We start from the raw sequence: 15,637 nt of genomic DNA, 5'->3' as shown, positions 1-15,637 counted from the left end.
GGCATCCAGTCAAGAATTTTTTGACCATGCTTATATAAAGTTTAACTTTGAAAGTAATGGATGTTTATAAACTTGATTTTCATAGCAGCAGCTTGTTTGTAGTGTCAGTTCAATTTCTATTAATAGACTTGGATTTAGATTTTTGCAAATGCCTTAAATAGGAAATGTATTGTGATGTGTTCTTGTGGTGTTTCAGGTCTGACTTGTGTTATAAGGCATTATCAAAACTTAAAAAGAGTAGGAAAGGAAAGTAGCACATAGCCTTTTTAAACTTCACAGGTATTGTTCATTTTTGGTTGTCATTTACACAAAGTTCATGTTCTCACCTCCTGTTAGTACTCTGGATGTTCATCTCCTCTCTAAAGTATTTTTTAATTAAGTCTTTTCCTGCTGTGACCTCAGCGCTGCACATTGCAGCTAGGCATGGATGAACTAACAATTTTCCCTCCTAAAAGCAGTGTTCCTCTGTGGAAACATTGATTCCAGTCTCCTCCTGTGGGGAAGCTGAAGTGGATGCTGTGTGTTCCCAGTAATGAGTCAGAGCCTCTGATCTCTGTTAGCTTAGACCCATCTCCATCCTGTTGCTTTGAATCTTTCTTCTTGACACTTTACAGGATGGCTGCTGCTAAAATTCAAGGTTGAAGTCACTTATCACTCAGAGCCAGCATGCCAAATTAAAGGCAGTAAGTTTGGGTTAGATTTTGCTTGCAAGATTTGTTTGCCCACTGCAAGGTACAGTTTTTCTTTCTGTGCTTATCACTTCAGAGGTTGATTTGTCTCTTAGGCAGGGAGGGATAACATGGTCCTTAATCCATCCCAACTCTTGCTCCTTTCCTTTTGTGAGTAGGAGACTGAAGTGTAGGGAAAGGAGCTTTAGAAACAAAATTTTAAAAAAGAGTCTGGCAGCAATGATTTGTAGTGAGTAAAGCTGTAATGTGGTGTTACATCACTACTCTGAAGTTAATTCAAGCCTTAATATGTAAAAAGGATGAGTGGTTTACAAGAATGTACATATGTGAGATGAGAGTGACTTAATCTTTCTTCATGACTTCAAGTTTGCATTAAGTTAGCATTCCTGTAGAGAAATACAGAAACTGGAGCTGTTCACAGCCTCCTGTAAGCTCTTACTGAGTCCTGCTGGGTCTGTTTGTAGGAGCTGGGGTTTCAGATCACACTGACTTGTACTAATTTTTACAGGACAGCTGTATCTGTGTTTTCAAATGCTACAGCCCTGAAGTGTTGTCCAGTTCCTGTCCCACCTCAGAACTTTTCACTTTCTAGAGGGTGTTTTAAAACAGCAATGCAGAGTGGAACAAAGACTGGGGGGTGTTGTGACCTGGGCTGCAGAGTGCAAACCTTCCCTGAGTTTGGCCTTTGAAAGGAGATTCCCTTTTCTCCTGCATTTCCTCTGCCTGGTGTTTATTTTCAGATCTGGTGACAACAAACAATCTCATTGTTGGTTTCTTTTGTCTTACTAAGTGTCAGGTTATGGCTAAGACTTTTCCTTTGGCCGGAGAAAAGGGATGGGGAAGGTGCAAATAGTGTTTCAGTTCAAGTCTTGAGCATCATCCATGAGACATTTGCCTGTGGGGAAAGGAAATAAATATATGAGTGTAGTAGCTATTCTGACTGACAGTTCTTTCCCCTCAGAACTGAGAGCAAAGCCACCATTTTCCAAGGTTTCTAAGTTATGTGGGAGGTTTCCAGGAATGTGAAACACAAACAGATGTTGTTGATCTCCCATGACAAAAATTTACACACTTTCAATTTATTCAGCACAGTTCAGGATGGGAATCTGGTGATGGATAGGTAGTGCTGACCCTGCATGTTTTGGTATCAGATGAATCAGAAGGAAGAAACCTACTTACAGGAAGGTTGTGTTTCACTGTCTGTTTACTTTTATTCCAGAGGTTTCTGTACTTTTTTCCCTGCTTTAATTTGCTTTTCTGTGTTGAATGCTGCAGAAGCAGCAACAAGGGCATGAATTTGGGGGTGGCTTCCAAGCACTTGCACAAAATGCAGCACAGAATGAGTCTGACGAGTCTGGGGGGAGTTTAGGTTATTGTGACAGGCCATTTGTCAAATACAGGCTTGGACAGACAAAGCTTTTTGACTTTAACTGACCAATCCAATTACTGGCTCTGCTGGGGTAATCTTGGCTGTATTATGTATCTGGAGTTTGTTTATCAAAATCCTTTCTCAGAAAAGTTCACTGAGTAAGTGAAGCTCTGCATGGTCTAAAAGCAGGGGTCTGTCAACAAATTGTGGATGCTCTGTGTTTTGGGGGCATCTGATGCCTTCCTCATCTTCATAGGCTTTTTCAGCAACCATTTTGTACTCTTTTTTTTCCTTTATTAGTTGAAGTTATGCTTAAATTGTGCACCAGCTTTTGCTCTCCCCACCATGAAGTGTTAACTCCTGGCTTGTTTGTCTTCAGCCCGTCAGATCCTGAGTTATGAGCTACTCCATTATTAGTTTGGAGCAAATGTGCAGTTAGGTAGCCTTGACCTCTGAACAAATGCATTCCTTCTGCTCCTCTTTGAATGTCATTCTCCATGCCAGCCTGCAGTTTGCCCTGTGACAGCTTCCAGCCTGCACCCTGCTCTGTCAGCTCATTGGAGCTGGAACCTCTTCCATGTGCTGTAACCAAAAGCTGTCAGATCTGCAGGGCCTGTCCAACAACAGCTTCCTGCATGCACTAACAAGCACCCTTGAGCTGCTTCTCTGCACTCCAGCTCAGCCAGTTCTCCTCTTTTTATTGGTGCAAGCAGCAGTCCAGGCTCCTTGCCCAGACATTGCCACCCAACCACAAACCCAGCCAGTTTGCCCTGAACTTGCAGGATTTGCTAGAGGTGTGTGCACGCAGGCTGGAGTTGCTCTTGGCACTTTCCCTTCTCCCTGCTGCACTCATATTTGCACTTGCTTCTGAACATTCTGGTGCAAAAGATGTTTTGGTTTTGCCTTCTACTGGTACCATATTGGTAGGGGTACAAAGGTCTTCTACAGAAAATCCAGATTGTAAGTGGATTATAGAGAATATTGTTCCTCAGGTCTAGCTGTTGGTGGAAAACTTGACAGGCTCTTCTAAATGCAAGGTGCAGTGCTGGGTGCAGCTGAGCTGGAACACAAGCTGATCAAGGGGCTGTGGAAGGAAGAGCTAAAGGAAAGTCAGTGTTGCTTTGGAGAGCTTTGCTGGGTCACTGTCTCTGCTAGAGGCTTCTGTGGTGAGGTTGGTCATATTTGGGGTATTCAGTGAGAAACTGGGACAGTGGCTACCAAAGGGTTTGTTTTGGTGCTCACCCCAAGTTGTTCTGCTCCTCTCAGTCTTCTTAACTGCTGCAGAGGGGATTGTGCTGCTTTTGCAGCCAAAATGGAATGAGAGCTGTTCAGTGCAGTGTACTGGATGTATTTGTAAAGCATACTAGAATTTAAGGAGCTCAGTGATAGAAAACCTTGTGTTAGAAGACACAGAAGGACAAGATTTACCTCCTGGACAGCAGTCCACAAACATGTAGGACCTCACTGAAAATCCACAGGCGGAGACTTGGATTTGCTTTTCAACTCCCTTCCCTTACAGGCTTATGCTAACTCATGGTATCTGCCACAGTGCTGCTGGAGGTCAAAAATGGGAAGATTTCACGGTGCAGTGGATTTGGAGCTGTGTTCAGGGGGGTAATTACCACTGTCAGCATTGTAATTCTTTTTTAGAGCTTGATTTCCTGTGCAAATGAAAGACTGCAGAAAAAGCACCATGAAGCAAACGCGACAAAATGACAAAAAAACCCAAACCCAAAGATTCCCTACTCCCAGTTCTTCACTGCAACAATCTTGCCTGGATCAGTATTGATTCAGGACTGGGGTCTTAGTGCAGCACTGCCCAGTGGAGCATCACTATTAGCAATGTCAGGTATTAATGCCCAGAATATCTTTTTTATTACTTGGGGTTTTATTTTTCTCTGTTCGTCCTACGTTAGCATTCCATGCAGCAGCAAGGACTTTGTTGTACATGTGTTTATCTTATGGAAATGCCTTTTTGACCATGTCGTGTTTCTCCCTACAGGATTGTCCTCTGTAAGCTCCCAAGCAGTAGAACAGGCAATAAATAATTAATCTCTGGGTCAGGATGTAGTATTTTAATTTGGAAGAAGAACAAGGTTTACAGGGATTGCAAAGAATGCTTTTGCTCAATTTTCTGAACAGCTTTCTGTTCAATGTTCATGCATTTAATTTTGGTGTGTGTCACATGTCACATTCAATGACATTGAGTAGAGTAGATACATTTTCAAGGCAGTGCTTCCCCTGCAAAACACATGGCCTTTTGTTGGGAAAGAAGCCTGATGCTGCAGTCAGATCCTTGCACCTCCTTCCTCCAAAATCATTGCAAAGAGCTGGAGTGGGAGGGGAAGGGCACTCAGGAAGTGTGAAGATGGTTTGTTGGAAGATATCCAGGCAGTGATTATAACAGAGATCCTTCTCCTGCGCTGTGTCCTGGTTATCCCATGCCTCCCAAAGCAGCCAGAACATTCTCAGGGACAGGGCTGTGGTTTCAGGCCAGAGGTGCACCTGGAGGGGGTAGGTGCAACCTTAAGTCGATGCAGGGTGATGGTGGTGGTCAGGAGCTGGAGGAGCAGGAGACAGAGGCCTGCCGAGGAGACACAGAGGAAGGCGACACAGGAGGAATCCAGGTCTTTGGCATTCTGCTGTCTGCAGGGGTAGAGAAGAGGGAAGGTTCACTGGGTGCTCACTGCTGGTGTTACAGCCAGCTCTGCTGGAGCCAAGGGAGCTGCCCAGGGCCCTGCCTGGTGTGCCTGAGGCACAGAGCTTCCCTGGGCCTGTAGTGATGTTCTACTGCTGTCAGCATTTTCCTGGCAACTGGAGGGGGGACACGTGGCCAAAAGGTTTCCTGTGTCGTTTGATGAGGCTAAAAGCAGGGCTGGGCCCTGAGGCTCTACCCTCCCTCCCCTGTTCCTGGTGTTCCCAGGCATGGAATATGCTCATGCTTTTTACACCATCCTTAGCCTTTCCTATGGAGAATGAAATGATGGAATTTAGTCCTTCCAAGTCTGCTAAAGCTGTATGGATTTTCACTCTCCCCCATCCAAAAATATCTGCAGGATCCCCCTTGGTATCAGTGGACAAGGGTCCAGCTCCTCCCCTTTCCCCCACTGCGCCCAGGCTACCTGGATCTGGTGTCTTCAGGCAGGAGTCCCCTTCAGTGGTGCCCCCCTGGGTGGTGGGTGCTGCTGTGCTGGGTGCCACTGCAGTGATGGCTGCAAGTGAAATGGATGAATTCAGCATGCAGGGAAATACAATAAACCAATAAACCAGATCTCTCCTGCCCTTCTGCTCTCCTGGCGGGGCATGGCTCTTCCTGTGAACAGCAAAGCCCTCAGCTTTGGGAGAGCTTCGTAAATCCTTGCTGGAACCACTTGGGCAGGGTCAAAGGCTTCTCTGAGGAAACCTCCCTCCCTCCCTCCCTCCCTGTGTGTGGGCTGGAAGTAGAAATGGAAAGGGAAGAGCTCACTGTGTGGAGGATGTGAAGGTTTTCTTGGAGTCCTTGCTGGGATGGTGCACAGAGGGTGCTCAGCAATCAGCCACAGGGGCTTGAAAGATGGGTGCTGCCCTTCCAGCACCTTCTCAGGGACGTTACACCTTCCCAGCCTCTCTGAAGTGACTCCATTTGCCCTTCTGGCAAAGCCTCTTTTTTCCCACCCTTCTCCCTCTCCTCTGGAATCACTCACTGGATCAATCTCCCTTCCCGGTGCAGGTGGTGCTGCAGCCGCCCCTCTGGCTGCCCTTTGCTGGCTGGGCTGATGCCAGCCTTCCCTCCAAACGTCCTGAGCACACCTCCAGCTCAGCCTTTTTGGTTTGCTTTTTACCCCCTTGGTTATTTTCCCCAATGCCTTGGATTCAGTGGCAGGGTTTTCCTTGCCCCTCTGTGAAAGGGCTGCAGAGCCCCGTGTCCGTACTCACAGAATCCCAGAGTGAGCAGCAGGAGAAGGGCAGGAGTCGTGTCCATCTTCTCCTGGCGTGCTTGGGGCTGGTGCAGAGCAGCTGAGATGGTTTTTCTCACTTGGCTTGGAGGCTGTGCCGCTCTTTGGGGAGGATGTGATGTCATCAGGACCCCAACACCGGGGTGCATTCAGGTCCAGTCCGGAGTTTGGGTCCCTTTAACATCGTCCTTTCTTAGAAGATTTTTTCTGGATGCCTTCCCTGGAGATCCAGCATGGTGCTGCTCATGGCTGAGGTGGGATCAGCCACCACTGCCTGCTCTTCCCTCCCCACAGCTTCTGTGCAGAAGACACAGAACTGCCCATCCTTTGGTGCAGACCCTAGAACGCTTTTCCTGGGCATTCTGCCTCCTCCTCCTGAGCACATTCATGGAGTCCCGTGTGCATGGCAGAGCCCACAGTGACTCAGGTGTTCCTGGTGTAGATCCATGTGTATTGTTTATGTCCAAGCACAGGTTTCTGGCACACAGATGGGTTCTTCTCTTCTTGTTGTGCTTCCTCAGTTCTTCTTTGCTATTGCTCAGCAAAAGCCTTTTCATGAAAGGCAGTTGGTTTAGGAGCTGGAACCTGTTGAGATTGCCCCTTGAACAAGTGAGTGTTTTGCCTTTTCTTTGTTTTTAAAACTCGTGGTTCTCTTCTTTAACCACAGGGTCTTCTGCTCTTCAAAAAAACCCTTTTATGGTTCACCAGAGAGGGCTCTTCTGCTGCCTCTAGGTGACCACTTGCACATGGGGATGGGTGATGCTTCCTGGACCTTTGCATGTGTAAAAAGAATCATTTCACCAGAGTGCAAGGGGCTGGGCTGGTGTTTGATTGAACTTTCCTGTTGATTGCTTTTCTGTGGGATTTTTTTTTTTCATTACACTTTTGCAAAGAAGCTCTGTTTTTCCTCATCTGTCAGAAGCCAGGTGGGGCTGAGTTTGATGCAGTTGCTGTTGGGGCTGATACTCAGAGCATGAGATGACCCAGCATCTTCTCCTGGGGTGCCTGTCCTTGGGACCGGTGCAGCACAGCTGAGATGAACTTTGTCACTTTGTCACTTGGCTTGGGAGGCTGTGTCAGTCTTTGGGGAGATGTGATGTCATCAGGACCTTCTTGGGTAAAGTGACAATGCTTGGCCTCTTGTGGCAAAACGTTGAGGAAAAAAAGAATTTCTGAAGAAATTAGTTTGAGTCCAGAATTTGTGATTTGTTTATTCTTTGTTTTATCTGCTTGTGGTTCTTTTGTCTCACCATGGGTCCCTTCTGTCCTGCCCCAAACCCGCTGTGTGCTCCAGTGGCCCTTGCTCTGCCTCGGGGTCACCACTGGCACAGGGCAATGGCTGATATTTCCTGGAGCTTTGCACACACACAGGCTTTCCTGCTGATTATCTTTCTGTGTAAGATTTTTTATTTAATTTCTTTTTTTTTACTCACCCTTTGCCAAGAAGCCTCTGGATTCCTGGCTCTGTCAGAAAACAGGCGCTGCTCTTTGTGCTGCTGCTGACAGCTGAGTTATGGAAAGTGGTTTGGGAGCTGTGGTTGTATCACTTGGGCACCAAAGTGTGTTAGTGAGGGGGGAAAACTGCTGCTGGGGTGTGTGAGGGTCTCTGGGGCTGTGTGAGCCGTGCCCTGCAGAGTGTGGGTTGGAGGATCAGTGTGCAGATGTGCCGAGGGAGGCAGGAGCCACCCCAGAGCCTCCCGAGTTTGGCACTGGCCTTAGAAGTGATCAGGTGTGTTCTGAAATAACAAAGAACCCCTCTGAAACAAAGAAAAATTCCCAGAGCAAACAGATCCTGCTTCTATTTCTTCACCTGTTGGAAGAGGATTTGGGTGTGGGGGTGAGCACCAGAGCAGGAGCTCACTGCCCTTCTGGCTGGCTACAGGAGCGTGGTGGGATGTGTCATGTGCAAAAGGGGACATGAGGAAATGAGGACAGACCTAGAGCTTTTTGGCAGAAACACTTTGAGTTACAACTTTTTAAGTGAAAATTTTTAGCTCACACTAATTCAATAAGAAACCCCCCAGTAATTAAATTGATCTCACAGCCTCAATGTTGGGGCTTTTCTGTTATTTTTATCTTCATAGTGTGTGAAGTTCTGTGGAATTGCCATTCAGTGTTTGCTTGCTATTGTTTAGATACACTTATCTAGTTCTGATTTTTTTCTTTATTTTCATTCTTAAAAACAAGTAAGTTTGGAAGAACTTTGTTTTTCTTTGATTTTCTCTCCTTCCCATCTTGTTTACAGAGGAGGAGACTATCAAAGGGTTTCTGCCACTCTTTTTTTGGCCAGGTTTTTATCAGCCCCGTGACAAGAATTCCAGACTCTTTATCTCAGACACCTTCTTGGCAGTTTCCTGGGATGTGGGAGTGTTACTGGGCCCATCAGCAAATCCCTGGGAAGATCCCTTTAGATGATTTTAAGCTGTGGTAAGCTGGAAGCTGAAGTCTGCACCCTAATGCACAGGATGGTGTATTAATCACTGGCTTTTCCCTTAGCCAAGACTTTTCCAACCCCTTGTTGATTATCTTCCTGAAGGATTTTATCTTTTCTGAGATTAGGAACCGAAAAAAGAAAGAAATAATGGTCATGAATCTGACTAGAATAATTTTATTTTATATCTCAGTTCTTAAATTGCAAGTATACTCAGGAAATATTTACATGAAATGCAGATCTGAAAAAAACAGAACTTCCAGTAGTCCATAACATGTCCCCAAAATATCAACGTGTCAAAGAACCTGCTTAACCAAAACAAGTGACAAAATTGGCTTTTTTAAATCACTCAGGCATTTCCCTCAGAAAGAAAGCAAATCCCACTTTCCTTGCTCAGGCCAAACTCCTGCAGAAAGAGGTGGATCAGGGGTAGCAGCAGAACAAGTGTGAGGGGAGCAGTGAACCTTAGCCCCCAGGACTGTAAAAACCTCCAAAGTAAGACAATAAATCCATATTGAGCCTCTCAGTGCAGTCTGGTATTCCATTAAATGAAACAAAGCCCTAGGAGAGAGGCACCACAGCAAGAAGATGTGTCGAGTGAGGATGACTATTTCTAAGGCTTTGTGTGGCAAATTCCACCCCTGGCTGCATTTTGGGAGGAAATCACAGAGAGCCTTGAGCAAAGGTCCAGCTCATGTCCTTATTTCTCACCAGCTTCTCACTGAGGTGTGTCAGCACCAGGACTGGCCTGGCTCTGGTGCCTGAGCCCTGTCCCTGGGAGCAGAGGTGGCTTTTGGCCCCTGGCATTACCTGGAGGAGCTCAGGGTATGGAAGGAGCTGTGTTTGACCCTGCAGCATTGCCTGGAGGAGCTCAGGGTTTGGAAGGAGCTGTGACTGACCCTGCAGCATTGTCTGGAGGGGCTCAGGGTTTGGAGGGAGCTGTGTTTGACCCTGCAGCATTGCCTGGAGGATCTCAGAGTTTGGGGGAGCTGTGCTTTACCCTGCAGCTCACAGGGAGCTGCTCTCCCTTGTCCGTGTGTCTGTGCTCCCGCTGTCTCCTCAAACCTGCCAGGGCAGAGGGCTGAGATGGCCTCGTGGGTAAGGTAGGAGATGGATTTCTGTGCTGACAGCTCCCAGGAGAAGATGCAGAGCCAGGAGGTGGAGAGGCTGATCTGTGCTAGTTTGGTGTCCGGGGTTTTGTGGGGGGATTCCCGTTTGCAGGCCTGGGGAGAGAAGAGGGTTTGGTTTACTCAGAAATAAAGGGAGAGGAGCAAGAGGGCAACTAAGGCTCCTTTAGCCTTGGGCTGCAGCCAGGGACCTCCAAGTGGAGGCTGCAAACTGTTCCTAAATCCTCTTTGTGAAAGATCTGCCTCCCTTTCAAGCAGTGACAGATAACAGAAGGATATTCTCAAGATACACTGATGGTCAATTCCTATATTAATTAAAAAATAAATAAATAAAGTGGGCTTTATAAATTTACCTCTGACTTCTGCACACTCCTGTCCTCTCATTAAGCCTTCCTCTACATTCAGAAAAGAATGAAGAAGGAAGAGCTAAGGGTTTGTGGGGTGGGTTTTTTTGAGTTAGACAGGGTGTTATAATTTCAGAGAGATTTTTTCCTTGTTGCAACAGGTTGCCTGCAGAGAAGTTTGAAAGGAGGCTTTCCAGACAGCCAGTGTGCACCCAAAATGATAAAAATGACTGCTCTCCATCAACTGAGAGCTTTATGCTGATCTGATGAGTTGGGGATTTGGCACCCCTTTTCAGGGAAGATTAATTGCTGGTGGAAAATGAATCCTTGTGCTGCCAGCAAGGATGGCAGGCCAGATGCTGGGGTGCTCTGTAAGGGAGTGAATTGCACTGATAACTCCCACAGAGCTTCCTTTCACTGAGCAGGAGCTGCTCAGAGCAGCAGGAATTTCCTCTCTGAATCAAAGCTGAAATATGGTACAATAGCTAAAACCAGAGCTCTGTCAAGGTGAGGGCTGCTGAAGGAGAGCCATCCTTGAGGAGATGATTTCCTGAGGCCCCACTGCAAAGTGGGAGAGCTCTGCAGGGTGTTTTTCTCCCCACAGAGACAGAACATCCTTGCACAGAGCTGGCAACAGGGGTTGAGATAAGAGAAAAATGCAAACATTCTCCTAAACAAGGCTGCATGAAGAGCTCTTCCTTATCATTTCTCCCCTGCAAAGGCAGGATCAGGAAAGCTCTGGGTGTGATAAATATCCCCTGTGAAAATGACAGTCTGTTCCATTTTACAGACTGTTTAAAAAATACAACCTGCCTTTGAAAGAAAAATAAATGTGTAGGGATCCATTTCCTACTAATGTTGGGGAGGGACTGTATTAATTTGGAGAACTAAATGGCAATTACCTCTTGTACTAGAAAACCCATGGATGATTAACAAAGAACAGGAATTTATCTGATTTAAGAGATGCTTTGATTGGCAAAGAATGAGGCTCCAGAGGTGTGAAAGTGCTGTTCCAAAGCTTCTTGGCAACCCAGCTGCTCCAAGCACTGGCCCAGCCTGGGCTGCCTTTGAGCAGTAGTGGGGATTTCTTGGTTTCTCTTGCCACAAGCCCCAGGGTGCACAAAGCCTGCAGGAGTGATTTCCTTCAGAGCAGGAGAAGTGAGCACACCAGCTGCAGGGAGGTTGATTTGCAGAAGCAAAATGTGTGTGGGGCAAAAAGCATTTCCTCTCCCAAACCAGGACATGGCAATTCTCATTCTGATTGTGTTTTCCTGGTCCCCCAGGGTGAGTTGGGGAGGCAGCAGGGAAAGCATAAAGAAAAGATTCCTGTGTGCCCTGGAAACTGGGTTATCCCTCCATCCATCCCTGTCTGCACTGGTGTTTCCCCTGTGAGGCTGCAGCAGCCGCTCCTCAGTGCCTGGGGGAGACAGGGGCAGGAATTCTGGTGCTGCTGCTCCAGCAGGGTGCAGGGGGGATCTGGGGGGCAGGAACTTGCATGGGAACCATGGGGACATCTGGATAGGCAGTGATGGTTTGGGGAGGGGAAGGGGTGAAATGTGGTCACCCCCAAGCTCAAGCTGGGAATGGGGCATTGGAAGCACAGAAATGTGGTCGGTTGTGAGCACTGGATGATGCACAAAGCTTTTGGGCTGCCACAAACACCTGTCCTTCTGTTTTGGATCTGCTGCTGGGTGAGACCTCAATGATTTGAATGACTTTATAGTTGTAAAACCCAACAAAAAGCTCGAACAGACAAAAAACCCCAAACAAAACCAAAAATAGAGAACAGGAGAACCTTCTGTTCCGTTTTTGCCCTTAAGTCATTGCTCAGGCTCCTCCCAACCATCTTCTACCAGATGAAGAATTTTTAGGTTGCTTTTTGGCACCTGCCTCCTTATCTCTTGAGGGTGAGACGTTGCCAAGTTGAAGAGAAAAATGCCAGAGCCTGTCACTCACCTCTTACACCTGCATCTTCGTCTTCTGGTTTCTAAGAAAAGAGAGAAAATGTTTTAGTTCAAAGGTGCCAAGTGACATCTCAGGAAAGAAGCACTCCAGTGAGGTAGGGCTGGTGCTCCCCTGTAGCTGATATCTTTAATAACAGATAAACCAAGCCTATTTTTGAGGAAATCCATGCCAGGGAGTGGTGCTGCAGCTCGTGTCACCCCAGTAATGCACTTAAATATTTTCATGAATTAATCTTTGAGGTGAGCAGCAGCAGCAGGGTCAGCCTGGGGACACTGAGGGTGAATAATTTCTTTTTGCTGTCTCCAGTGACTTTGGGACGTTGCTGAAATCCCTCAGCAGCAATAATTTCTGCAGCAGGTGAGTGGCAGTGATGCCATGTCACATGCACCCAAGCTAATGATGCTCTTCCCCATTTTAGCCTCTGTGCTGTTACTTTGGGGTAGATTCAGCCAAATAAACTGCCCAGCCATTAATTTTAGCCTAAGGTAAAAATCCATCCTGAAGGGCTTGGCAATTGCTGCAGACATAAACTGCAGCTGAGGGCTTTTCACTGATCATAATGTGATGAAGTTTCTCATCTGGTTCCAGCTTGAGATGCTACTCTCAGCATCTGCTGGAGCATTTTAACTCTGTTAGGTCAGAATGTTTCAGGCTCTGGGGGCTTTTCCCTCTGACACACCCATTTATGAGCCCAGACAGTTGGTAGAGTAAGTACTGTCTGTTTCTAATCTATTTTCCTTCCTTGAGAGTCTTTTCCAACATAAATAATTTCCTGACTGTGTGATTCTAAGTTGATAATTCTTTCTCATCCTAACCCTGCTGATGAGGATTAAAATACAGACACTGATTTTAACAGTGGTCCTTGTCTTGCACTGGCTGTGTTTGTTTATCACCTGCCTCCCAAACTGCCAGAACATGACATCCCTGGGGGCAGGGCTGTGGGCTCAGAACAGAGGTGACCTGGAGAGGGTTGTGAGGAGCCTTACTTTGGTACAGCACGATGGTGATCACCAGGGCAGTGAGGAGCAGGAGGCAGGCACCTGCCAAGGACACCCAGATGGAGATGGGGCAGAAGAAATTCAAATCGTCCTTCGTTCTTCCCTCTGCAGGAAAAGAGAGAAGATGGAATGTGCTCAAGGCAGTTCTGGTGTCAGCATTTTCCTGGGGATTCGAGGGAGGATATCTGGGCAAAAGTTTTCTCATGTTTCCTGCTGAGGTCAAAAGCAGCCCCAGCCCCCCAGGCTCTCCCCTCCCCATATTCCCGGTGTGCCCAGGCATGCCCCTGCTTTTTATGTCATATTGAGCCATTCTTAGGTTGAATGAAATGTTGGAATTTAATCCTTGAGGAAGCTCTGTGGATCTTCTGTGTCCCTCCCAATCCCAAAATACCTGCAGGATCCCCCTTGGTATCAGCGGACCAGAGTCCAGCCCTTCCCCTCTCCCTCCCTGCATCCAGGTTACCTGGATCTGGAGTTGTGATGTTGGAATCCTCAGTGGTGCCCCCCAGGGTGGTTGGTGCTGCTGTGCTGGGTGCCACTGTGGTGATGGCTGTAAATGAAATGGATGAACTCAGCATGCAGGGAAATACAATAAACCAGATCTCTCCTGCCCTTCTGCTCTCTTACCCCCGCCAGGGCAAAGGTGCTCCTGAGTTCAGCTCCAGGAGAACTTGACAGAGCCCATCTTGGAGGGGGACTCCCCAAGGAGGGTCTCCCAAGAGCCAAGAGGGAGCTGCAGCCCTGCTTGTTTCTCACTTTCTGACACCATCCTCACGTTGTGGTGCTTTTGGGACCCACGTGTGCTGAGGAAGGAGGGGGTGGTGCTGGACTTTGCTTTAATCCTCTTCCCTCCAGAGCCATGGCTGGACTGGGGAAGTGGGGATGGGGACATGAAGCAGTGCCAGGAGGAGAGGTGGGAAGCAGGGAGGCTCTGGCAGGAGATCAGCAGGTTGGTGACAGGATGCCTTGGGCAAGCAAGCAGGGAAAGGGGGTTTGTGGAGGGGTGGCTGGTTACAAAGGGCAGGGCAGGAGGTGCTGGGCATTTTGGCAGGGCTGTGTGAAGGTGTTGCTGACCTGGGAGGAAGGCACGCTGGCCAGGGCTGAAGTGCAGCATTTGGTTGAGATTCATCACACAGAAATATCTCCCCTCGTCCCGTGGTGTGAAAGATTTGACTGCCAGCCGATAGATCGTGCTGTCTTTGCTCGCCTCGAAGCGAGAGGATGTTCTCTGACTGCCCTCAAACGTGGCCCGGGAGAGGGAATTGATGAAGACGAGGAAGTGAAGGGTCCCAGTCCTGTCCTGGAGGATCCAGGATGCTCCATTGCTCTTGTCAGTGTGACACTCCAGCTCCAGCCTCTGTCCCACCCGGAGCTGCCTGATGTCCTTGGGAGAGCTGACCTTTATCTCCAGTGACTGGCCATAAATCCCAGGGCAGCCTGCAGGAGAGAAATCCTTGCTGGAACCACTTGGGCAGAGTCAAATGCTTCTCTGAGGAACCCTCCCTCCCTCCCTCCCTGTGTGTGGGCTGGAAGTAGAAATGGAAAGGGAAGAGCTCACTGTGTGGAGGATGTGAAGGTTTTCTTGGAGTCCTTGCTAGGATGGTGAGTGGAGGGTGCTCAGCAATCAGCCACGGAGGCTTGAAAGATGGGTGCTGCCCTTCCAGCACCTTCTCAGGGATGTTACACCTTCCCAGCCTCTCTGAAGTGACTTCATTTGCCCTTCTGGCAAAGCCTCTTTTTTCCCACCCTTCTCCCTCTCCTCTGGAATCACTCACTGGATCAATCTCCCTTCCCGGTGCAGGTGGTGCTGCAGCCGCCCCTCTGGCTGCCCTTTGCTGGCTGGGCTGATGCCAGCCTTCCCTCCAAACGTCCTGAGCACAGCTCCAGCTCAGCCTTTTTGGTTTGCTTTTTACCCCCTTGGTTATTTTCCCCAATGCCTTGGATTCAGTGGCAGGGTTTTCCTTGCCCCTCTGTGAAGGGGCTGCAGAGCCCCGTGTCCGTACTCACAGAATCCCAGAGTGAGCAGCAGGAGCAGGGCAGGAGTCGTGTCCATCTTCTCCTGGCGTGCTTGGGGCTGGTGCAGAGCAGCTGAGATGGTTTTTCTCACTTGGCTTGGGAGGCTCTGTCAGTCTTTGGGGAGGATGTGATGTCATCAGGACCCTCTTGGGGAAGGAGGTGATGCTCGGCATCTGCATTATAAGGAGGAAAAAAAAGATTCCTCAAGAAATGAATGTCTTGTCCACAGTTCCTACATCCTTATCAGCTCTTAATTCTGCCTCAAGGATTTTCCCTGGATGCCTTCCCTAGGGATCCAGTGGTGCTGCTCATGGCTGAGGTGGGATCAGCCCCACAGCCCTCTGGGGACCCACAGCAGCTCCAGCTCTGCAGAGGTATGGACGAGACCCATGCTTGTGGTGCAGGCTGCACTTTGCTTTTCTTGACAGGATTCTGCCTGCTTCTCCTTAGCTCACTCCAGGGCTCTGGTGTAGATGGCAGTGCTCACACTGTTTTGTTACCCAGCAAGTGAGACACAGGTGTTCCATGGCATAGATACACAGATCATTTATCTCCAAGCACACGTGCCTCTGGCACACAGCTGGGTGCTTCAGGTGCTTGATTGTTCTCTTTGTAATTCTTCTTTGTTTAATTCTTCTCTGCAATTGCAAATCTCTTCATGGAGGACTGGTGGTCTGTGAGCAGAAACTTCATGTGAGAACCCAATGTCCAGCGTGTGCTTTGCTTTTTGTTCGTTTTAACAACTCATGGCTCTCTTCTCTCA

The 15,637-nt window shown here is 48.1% G+C and overlaps 1 protein-coding gene across 1 annotated transcript; it reads right to left on the bottom strand.

Annotated features, from left to right (window-relative positions):
- Positions 1-9,601: 9,601 nt before the first annotated feature.
- On the bottom strand, positions 9,602-14,911 carry CD8A (CD8 subunit alpha; the record flags this gene model as incomplete). Its single annotated transcript, XM_084204092.1, has 6 exons — positions 9,602-9,647; positions 11,852-11,882; positions 12,847-12,963; positions 13,322-13,408; positions 13,933-14,295; positions 14,866-14,911. 6 exons carry the CDS (start codon positions 14,909-14,911, stop codon positions 9,602-9,604), a joined length of 690 nt encoding a protein of 229 aa, XP_084060218.1.
- Positions 14,912-15,637: the final 726 nt, after the last annotated feature.

The sequence above is a fragment of the Fringilla coelebs genome (genome assembly GCF_963513975.1).
Source record: "Fringilla coelebs genome assembly, chromosome: 4".
NCBI lineage: Eukaryota > Metazoa > Chordata > Aves > Passeriformes > Fringillidae > Fringilla > Fringilla coelebs.
Note: the sequence above shows the minus strand (reverse complement) of the source record. Positions and strands in the feature narration are given on the sequence as shown.